The sequence below is a fragment of the Caretta caretta genome, chromosome 1, assembly GCF_965140235.1.
Source record: "Caretta caretta isolate rCarCar2 chromosome 1, rCarCar1.hap1, whole genome shotgun sequence".
Lineage (NCBI taxonomy): Eukaryota > Metazoa > Chordata > Testudines > Cheloniidae > Caretta > Caretta caretta.
Window position 1 is genome coordinate 284,786,326 of NC_134206.1, and position 10,014 is coordinate 284,796,339.

The window sequence follows — 10,014 nt, forward strand, 5'->3', positions numbered from 1 at the left end:
CATGTAAAATATGTAAGTATTTCAGTGTAAGTGCAAATCTGTTATATTGGACATAAAATATCTGATGTAATTAAATACATTCATGTAATAATTTCTGCTAACTTCTGTACCGCATTTCCTTTTTATCTTTGCTTAGGCTTATATGAAACTTGATTTCAACAAAACTGGCAGTGTACCTATGGTAGATATCAGAAAGTGTTATTGTGCCAAGAAACACTCTCGAGTGTTGTCAGGTAATTCATGTAAAAAGAAATATTTTAATTAGTTAACTGATCTTACTTGTTGGCAGAGATACAGTACCTGTGAATTGTTGCTGTTGTTATAAGCTGTGTTTCCTAGTGGCTTGGACTTGAGGTTGTTAATTAGAATTATTTTGTCCTCTGGTCAAAACACCTAGACAAACACCAGTTAGGAAAGCTCTAGTCACTACTTAGTCCTGCCTTGAATGCAGGGGAGTGGACTAGATAATCTATTGAGGTCCCTATCAGTCCTACACTTCTATGATCCTCTGGTCACCTGTAATTTGTCTGTCTTATTAGATCTGACCAGGGAATTATAGACCATCAGCCTAACTTCGATACCTGGATAGATACTGGACCAAATTGTTAAACAATCAGAGTATAAGCACCCACCAGGTAATAAGATTATAAGAATTAGCATGGATTTGGTAAAAAAAAATCATGCCAAACCAACCTAATTTCCTTCTTTGACAGGGTTATTGGCACAGGAGATGAGGAAGAAGTAGGCATGGTGTATCTTGATTTTAGTAAAGTTTTGATACAGTCCCACATGAATTCTTGTAAGCAAACTAGGGAAATGTGGTCTATATGAAATTACTGAAAGTAGGTGCACAACTAGTTGAAAGACCGTACTCAAAGAATAGTTATCAATGGTTTACTGTTGAACTGGGAAAGGTGTATCTAGTGGGATCCTGCAAGGGTCAGTCTTGGTTCCGAAACTATTTGATATTTCCGTTAATGACTTGGAGTGGAGCACGCTTATAAAGTTTGTGGATGACACTAAGCTGGGAGGTGTTGCAAGCACTTTGGAGAACAGAATTAGAATTCAAAATGACCTTGACAAATTGAAGAATTAGTCTGAAATCAGTAAGATGAAATTCAGTACATTTAAGAAGGGAAAAATCAAATGCACAACTACAAAATGGGGAATAACTGGTAGGTGGTAATACTGCTGAAAATGATCTAATGGTTATAGTGGATCATAAATTAAATGAGTCAAGAATGTGATGCAGTTGTGAAAAGGCTTATATATTCTGGGGTGTATTAACAGGAGTGTCCTATTGAGTTATGGGAGGTAATTGTCCTACTCTGCTTGGTACTAATGAGACCTCAATGGGAGTACTGTGTCCCGTTCTGAGCGTCACAATTTAAGAAAGATGTGGACACATTGGAGAGAGTTTGAAGCCACGATAGATCAAAATGCACTACGGATAGTGCAAAGCAGCAGGATCCACAGGGGCACTTGGTGCATGATAGGCTTGTGGGCAGTAGATTTATACCCTGGCTGCTGTGCACTGAATTGCCACAGAGACCAGCTCTAAACGTATCCAGGATTGAAGCTACCTTCTGAGTAAACAATTAATATTTTTCTGGGGTATGGAGTTCACTAATCCCTTTATAATTTGAAGTATTTTTACAGTGTGTAGCCCATTTTCTTTTCAGGGCTATAAAACAGAATTTACAAGGTTTAAATCTCATGTTGAAGAAAAAGGACTTTAAATCATAGAAGAAATCCAATTTCAAGAACACACTTCCATAGAACAAATTAATATTGGATTATTTTTATCAGTAATGTTTCCTAATTTCTTGAAATATTTTGTATAGTTTATAAGACTAGCATAGTCCATCTATCTCTAAATTGTATCTAAAAACTCAGAATAAACTCCAGTCCTCGCAAAAATCAGTGGGTTTTCTATTTGTTTTTTGTAAATAACTGAGTTGTTTCCAAAATGCATAAAGCCTGGAGCATTCCCATATATTAAAGTTATTCTGTTGCCCCCTGTCATAGCACTGTTGAGTAGAATCACTCAGTCCCCTTTATGAAAGAGACAGGAAATTTTCCAAGGGATTGCTTTAGGATTTCATAGAATAGAATACATTCAAGCCGCATGAAAAAAATGTTTCAACATTTGAGGAACTTCAAGCCTGTTACTTCCAAAAGAAGTGTTCAAACAACTGTGTTCAAATTATTTCATAGTTCTAAAAAACTGGATGTATTAAAAAGGGAACTATCTAATAGCAGTCGGGAAGTATACAGCATTGGTAAACTGTCCAGTTCAGATGTCCACACTTCAAGAAAGATTCTGGAGAGAGTTCAAAAGAGGGCCACAAAAATGACTTAAGGACTGGAAAACAAGCCTTACAATGAAAGGCTTAAGGAGCTCAACATATTTATCTTATTGAGAAGATTGAGAGGGTGAATTGATCACTGTGTATAAGATAGACTATATGATAGTGGGGGCTTTTCAACCTTGCTGACAAAGGCATAGCAAGATCCAGTGTTTGGAAGCTGAAGTTAAAAATTCAACCTTGAAATATGAGGCAGTTTACTAGCAGTGAGGGTATTTACACATTGGAAGAGCTTACTTGGGTGGAAGGGAGAGTGGTGGAATTCACCATTGCTTGGACTGTTTAAAACCAGTTTAGAGATCTTTCTAAAACTTATGCCTTAATCCAGCTTTTGGGACAAATTCTGTGGCCTGTGTATGCACAGTTTGGATGATCATGTGGGTGGTCCCTTCTGCCTCTGAAATCTGTGAATTTTCCTCTTTATCCACGTCCTTTATGGGCTGTGGGGAGAACAAGATTGCCTGCATTGCCCTCATCATGCTCATAACAGTGGCAGCTATGCACTAAGATAATAACTAATCAAATCTTATGCTTCAGGGCTTCAGCTGGTTGCCTGCAGGGGTTCGGAAGCAATGCTTTTCTCTGAAGCACAATTGGCCAGATGTATTCTGGGTTTTTTTTCACCTTCCTCTGAAGCAGTAGAGATTGGCCACAGCTGGAGATGGGACAGCAGATGTGGTGGAACAGTGCTCTGAAGTGATAGAAAGAATCCTCTTTCTTAAATGCCTGGCTGGTGTCTTGTTCACATGCTCAGGATGAAACTCCTAACCAGATTTGGAAGTAATTTTCTTCCAAGTCAGACTGGCAGTGACCTTGGGTTTGTTTTTTGTCTTCCTCTACCGCAGTGGTTCTCAAAGCCGGTCCGCCGCTTGTTCAGGGAAAGCCCCTGGCGGGCCGGACTGGTTTGTTTACCTGCTGTGTCTGCAGGTTCGGCCAATCATGGCTCCCACTGCCTGCGGGTCACCGCTCCAGGCCAATGGGGGCTGTGGGAAGCGGTGCAGGCCAAGGGACGTGGTGGTCGCCCTTCTCGCAGCCCCCATTGGCCTGAAGCGGCAACCCGCGGCCAGTGGGAGCCACGATCGGCCGAACCTGCAGGTAAACAAACCGGTCCGGCCAGCCAGGGGCTTTCCCTGAACAAGCGGTGGACCAGCTTTGAGAACCACTGCTTTACAGCAAGGGATGTGAATTGCCTAGTAGGGTCATCTAGGCCTGTCTCACCTAAGCAGTTCCTTTCCATTGCAGAAACCTTGGGTGGCTGCAGATTTCGGGATGGAAATAAATTTTTTTCTGCAGAAGCCTGTTGGTGGTTTCCCATGGGGAGGTTAGCAGGAACAGATCCTGCAAGGGGCTCTCCTAAGTTAGAAAGTGTCCTGGGGGAAAGTGAAGCATGCCAGAGTTTACAGTAATGGGGACAGATTCTGCACAATTTAGGGATCCAGGAGCCTGAAGTAGAGGGAGGGTCTGAGCCTCTCATATACATTCAGTTCGCCACCTGGTATGGCAGGTTGATACACCTAAAACTAAGAGGAAAAGAACCACTCTGAAACACCCGCTGGAAGAGAAAGTGAGCCCCGCGTGAAGGCTAAAGGAATAGCTAGCCCAAGGAAGGAGGTGGTATCTTTGGAGAGAGGACTATTACTTAAGTATAATTCTTAGTTTTTGAGATACACTTCAGTGGGCTGCTACCCATTTGCTCTCCTACAGAGTAATTTCTACTATTCAGCTTGCATACTGGAATATTTTTCCATTTAACATGATTTATTGTTGGAGTATTTTTCCTTCCTGCTCCTAAAAGGAACTAACCAAGGAAAGCTATGGGACAGTATTGGCATTGAACAGGTATCATGATAGATGTCTTATAAGATTCTCTAACTGCTAAGAACTCTGTAGTTAGGGGAATTACTGACTGGCCTCATGCTTAGACCAGGGACTCTCAGGGTGAAATCCTGGCTCCACTGAAATCATTGAAATTTCACTTCGGAGGTAGTAATCCATTCAGATTGTATCTTCAGAATTACAAATATGTTACTTCTTTTCTATGCTAAAAGTAATTTGGGATGTAATCTTGATCAAGAAGAAATCACTTTGTGTGTTATAATCCAAAAACTCATTTAGAATGCAAACTTTATTTCCTAAGCTGTTTCTAGAGCTCTGAATTTGTATTCACTAAAACACATTCACTTAATCACAAAGATTAACCTTTTAGTAATTTAGAAGTGTGCTACATACTGCATCATTCTGTTTTGGAGTCCTTTGAAGAAGCCTCTGATCTCACTCTCCATTTAAATCTGTTTGGGACTGATGTACTGAGGAGGTGGTGGTGGTGGTGATAAATGTAACGAGATGTCCTATATTATGAAGATGAGACGGTTCTAGTAGCCTAAATCAAGTGAAAACAAATCTCCACTATTCAGATTGCATTACCCATGTATAGTAAACTAAATTCTGGTTAAAAGTAAAGACAGCAGTCATTTCTTTGGACAAATACATTTTAAAATCAAAATTTTGTAGTTTGCTAAAGGAAAAAATCTTCACAGACACAATTTAAAAAGTTTTTTTTCTGTAACTATATCATATGCTTTATATTGAGTGTTCCTGAGAATGTGTTTAATGGCAAGTAATATTTCAACAGGTGATGCCACAGAGGAAGAAATTAAATCTTCATTTCTAGAAACACTAGAGGATGCCTGCAGCAATTCCGGTGAAGTGTCATATTGTGAGTTTGAAGATTACTATGAAGGATTAAGTATTGGAATCATGAATGATGAAGATTTTGTTAATATTTTAAGGAATGCTTGGGGAATTTAGAACTGAAGAATATATAGAATGTCAAAAAAAACCACCACTCCAAATGAGGAGTAAATTAAGTGAGGATTTATTTTTGATGCAAACTTTATTTCCTAAGCTGTTTCTAGAGCTCTGAATTTGTATGCACTAAAACACATTCACTTTTTTACTTTTTGAATGAATGTTTCAAATTTGTTTTAATAGTCTGAAAATATTTGAGAGTAAATTTTCAGAATGGTATATAAGTTATACATAAAGCTCCCTTTGAATATTTCTTTTATGTACATTTTGTGTTTTATTAAACTGTAAAATTTGTAATAGCTTTGTGCATTTCCATCTGGCAGCAGGATCACTTGTCTCATTAAAATACTGTAGTTTATTTTAAAAACAGTAATCTAGAATATAAACATAGGTGAAAGGATACATGCAAGAGAAAACTTACTATGCATCATAAATACCTGTTGTATTGTTGAGAAGCTTTAGATTTGACTATATATGTTATATATGAACACAGTGTTTTTTCTCTAAAATGTGTTGCTCATAAAAGAGGACGTTTGTTTTATGAAATGCGTAGGGCCAGATTCTGCTTGGCTCTTACGTTGATGAGAAGGATGCAAGTCATCCCTCTTATCTCCCCCGAGTTGGAGAGAGATGCACAATACCAAAAATGCATAGAAAATTAAGAACAGTGTATACCATCTTTTAATGTTCTAATTTTCAGAGCAAAATACAGCTTGTTTTGAATATATTTACTGATCTTCATCAGACATAGTAGATTGAACCACAGGTTCTCCAAAGATTTTAAAGAGATGCTTTTGACTAGAGTTTGGATATACTGTGCATATAGGTTGGAGAAATGTGTTCCAGGGCCTGTAATGTACTTCAGGCCTTACAACTTTTTGCTGAAATGTTTTTTCAAACAAATAATAATTTACTCTTTCTAGATTGTGACTTGCATACATTCTGCTGCTATGATCGTTATTTTTGGTGGAACCTTAATGGTAAACTCCTTCGTCCAAACTGATAGGTTAAAAAAAAGAAAAACCTTTCTAAGAAAGCAGCAATTACAACTAAAAAAATTAAATTTCTAGTCCACACCCCGCTCAAATTTTTCTTACTACTGTAAATATTTAATCAGTTGTGCCTTTTAATAAGATATGTTTTGTGAATCCTGAAAGATTCATTGTATTAAGAAATGGAAAATGCCTTACTGATTTTTTTCTAATTATATTTCATAATAGTCTTGGTGAAAGATATCTTTAACACTAGGGCCAGTTTGGAATCAGACTATATATGTTCAGTCTTGTGCTATTAAAATGTAGTTTGCTTTGTACTTGTCTGATTGCATTTTGATTTATGATCTGTCTTGTGTTCCGTGGACAGCACAAGTTTCTTCTGTCAGACAAAACTTGTTGCTCACAGGAATTTGAGGACAACCTTGAGATTTGTTGGACTTTGGTCAATCTCTTTGTCAGGCTGGTTTATTCTATCTATATAACCTTTTCCTTTGCCTATTTTTTAACTCATGCCCCCTTGCTGTCTGATTGTTAGTTTCTTGTAGCCCCTGCTCATTTTGAACCCTTGCTCATTTTTAACATCTCTTCCTGCTGTATTTACTATTTTTATGTTTAACTTTCGGTTTTTATATTTTTAATGTTCTGTTTCTGATTTTTGTTTATTGTAACCATTTCCTATTTAACCATGTCTTGTGTAGCTTATGTTTACCTCTTAACTCTTATGTAATTGTCCCTCACTCACTTTATTTCCCCTCCCTAATAAAGATGTCCCTTTTCCTTTCACATTACCCATTGTCATTCTGTGATAATTTACCCATCAATTCAGCTCCAAGTGAAGGTTTATCTCTGTTCTTTTGGTCCACCATAAACATGTATCCATGTCTGCTATTAAAGAAAGTTCCATGAATGCTTACCCTGATGTCATTCCTCTGGGGGTTGATAAAAGGTACACTTCTCCACTCCTGCTGGAATCTACCCTCCCTGGAGAGATTCTGTAGACTACCTGGGATGAAATTGTTGGTGCTGGGGAGAAGAGATGGACCTGATTCCCCTGCTGGGTGTCATGTATATCTGTCCTAGAGGTTTTACAGGAAAGCACTTGTTTATGTGCTAAAAAACACATGCATCAAAATGCCATTTTTACTGATCTTTTAAACACATCATCTGTCCCATTAAACTCATTGACTTCATTGGAGTTAACAGCAGAGATGTGTTCAACCCACTGCTTGTGTATGGGTGCCAGTGATTTGGGAACTAAATATGGGTCTACAGCTTTGAGGTAGTAAACCCAAAATGTTCTTCCTGGTAAACAGCAAAATGCTAGAAGGAAATATGGAAATTTAATATCAGCTAGCTCATAGAAAGAAACTATTCCTCAGACCGTGATTCCTATTTACCTAATTTCACCAAATTGCTAAAACATGCTGGGCCAGCCTTTGCATGTAGATTACAAAATACATTGGCAAAATTGTCTTCTCACATTAAAAATATGGGGGAATATTTTGCAAGAAAATCTCCATGATGATGGCTTCTCTAGTCATCCTGTGCCCGCATGGGAAGGGCAGGAATAGCCCCCAGAAAGCTGCCCCCCTGCTTGATGAATTCGTGGCATGACAACTATCTGTACAGAAGCCCTATGGCTCATGTCCCTTGCAATTTATGTCTTTGCCTTGCTCTTGTTAGTGTCTGTTCTTTGTCACATAAATCTGACACTTTAAAGTTGAACATAAGTCTGTAGTTGTTTTGCTCACATTTTTGTTCTTTAGATCCTGAAGGTACATTCTCCTCGACCAAAAAGAAAAGGAGTACTTGTGGCACCTTAGAGACTAGCCAATGTATTTGATTTAATAGCCCATCCAAAGTGACAACTCTCTATTACCAGCAGGAGAGTGAATTTGTGTGTGGGGGGGTGGAGGGTGAGAAAACCTGGATTTGTGCTGGAAATGGCCCAACTTGATGATCACTTTAGATAAGCTATTACCAGCAGGACAGTGGGGTGGGAGGAGGTATTGTTTCATATTCTCTGTGTGTATATAAAGTCTGCTGCAGTTTCCACGGTATGCATCCGATGAAGTGAGCTGTAGCTCACGAAAGCTCATGCTCAAATAAATTGGTTAGTCTCTAAGGTGCCACAAGTACTCCTTTTTGCGAATACAGACTAACACGGCTGTTACTCTGAAACCTGTCATTCTCCTCAACCGTCATCCACAATAAATACTAAGGGCTAGATTTTTAAAAAGTATTTAGGCACCTAGTAGAATTTTCAAAAGTGCCAAGGTGCTTGGGAGTTAGGTACTTTGGCACTTTTAAAAATCTCATTCGGTGCCTATTTGAATTTTTAGGCGCCTAAATACTTCTAAAATGTGGCTCCAAGACACTGGAGATTCACATCTCCAATCAAATGATTAAGTTCTGAGGCTGAAAGACTCAAGTGTCTAATGTTTCATGCTAATGTGGTGTTTTCCAAAAATTCTATTTTGTACAAAGCTGGTAGCCTCTATCCTTCAATTAAATGAGAGCTCCAACTTGTGAATCTTTTTGCCCTTTTTCTTTTTTTAGTCTCTTCTCAAATGTCCCAATGTTTTACTTGGGTGTATCCTGACTTCTTCCATTATTATTTACTTGAAAGGTAATGTGGTTAAACTGCATCTCTTGTTGCTACCAAAGTTTTGTACCATTAAAACTGCTTGGCGGTATACTTGTGAGAAATCTGGGATTCCCAATGTCTGCCTCAAAATACATTTCAAACATATCTAGTAGATCTATGTTTGATGTTCTTGGCATTGCCTAAATGTTCATAAATAGCCGGTGCCCTCAGTACTGGTATTCCCATTCAGTAAAGCTATTTAGCTGTATCTGTAAGGCAAGTTCTTTGCTGCAACACAGAGCTCAACAAAACAAATCATCTTCAAGGCTGCTCTAGCTTATGCTGATTGCTAAGGCCCTAGGAGCTGTTTATAGCTGAGGATATCCAGAGTGCAGTATGCTATAGATATGTCCTGTCCCTCTCCTTGCACTCACCACCAGGAGGATGGTGTAGAGATAAGTGAATGAATCTGTTTGACTCAAATGACTATTTCAATCGTGGTGACTCTGGCCACTTAATTGAATGAATGTGCATTGATGAGTATGTTTCCCTCTAGTCTAAGGGCTGCAGTGGTAATTGAAATCTTGTGTGGTATCTAATAAAAACCACACAAACACACACAATATCCTCTCCTCCACCTCTGTCATTAAATGGAATGGTGGCATCCTGAACCGGAAATGAGAGCTCTGATAATGAAACCTTAGGAAGCACCAGTGGGATAGCTGTATCAATCTGTCCGATGCACAGATATGAAATAGCCCTTGTAAGAATTGATGCCAGGGATTCCATGTCAAAGCTTGATCGTGTCCTGAATTCTTTTGGTAGTTCAGGTCCAGGCCTATTCTTTTGGGACAAGCAAAAATACATGTTTAAAAGAATTGTGCACCTTACACACACACACACACACACACACACAAACACCCCCCCCCCACCCCAGTCTAAAGGAGGGGCACAGGACTGATTACCATGGCATCATGTTTTAAGTTCCTGGGCAGAGGTGATAAACTTGGGGCTGAGGGGTTGTAGAAGAGGAGAGAACAGGACGCCAAATCCTCTCCCAAGTGTATCCCTTCTTGAAGAGCTCAGTATCCAGCGATCTTTCTTCCAGGAAAAAATAAAGCCTGCCCTCAGTCTTGTTAACATGAATGCAGACATGGGATTTTGTAGCTATGTGTTGGATTTTATGGAGGAGAAGGATTGGTTGGATTTTCTGATTCTATTTAAGTTCTTACCACAGTGACAGGCCTGGCATATC

The 10,014-nt window shown here is 38.9% G+C and overlaps 1 protein-coding gene across 6 annotated transcripts in view; it reads left to right on the forward strand.

Moving 5' to 3' along the window:
* Positions 1-7,085, forward strand: part of CAPS2 (calcyphosine 2) — a 55,633-nt gene extending 48,548 nt beyond the window's left edge. For all 6 annotated transcript variants that reach the window (XM_075124355.1, XM_048835745.2, XM_048835746.2 and 3 more), the window contains 2 exons: positions 137-233; positions 5,002-7,085. In XM_075124355.1, coding sequence (XP_074980456.1) covers positions 137-233; positions 5,002-5,177 — 273 coding nt within the window. In that variant the 3' untranslated portion in view covers positions 5,178-7,085. The remainder of the gene's footprint in view (positions 1-136; positions 234-5,001) is intronic.
* The last annotated feature ends 2,929 nt before the right edge of the window (positions 7,086-10,014 follow it).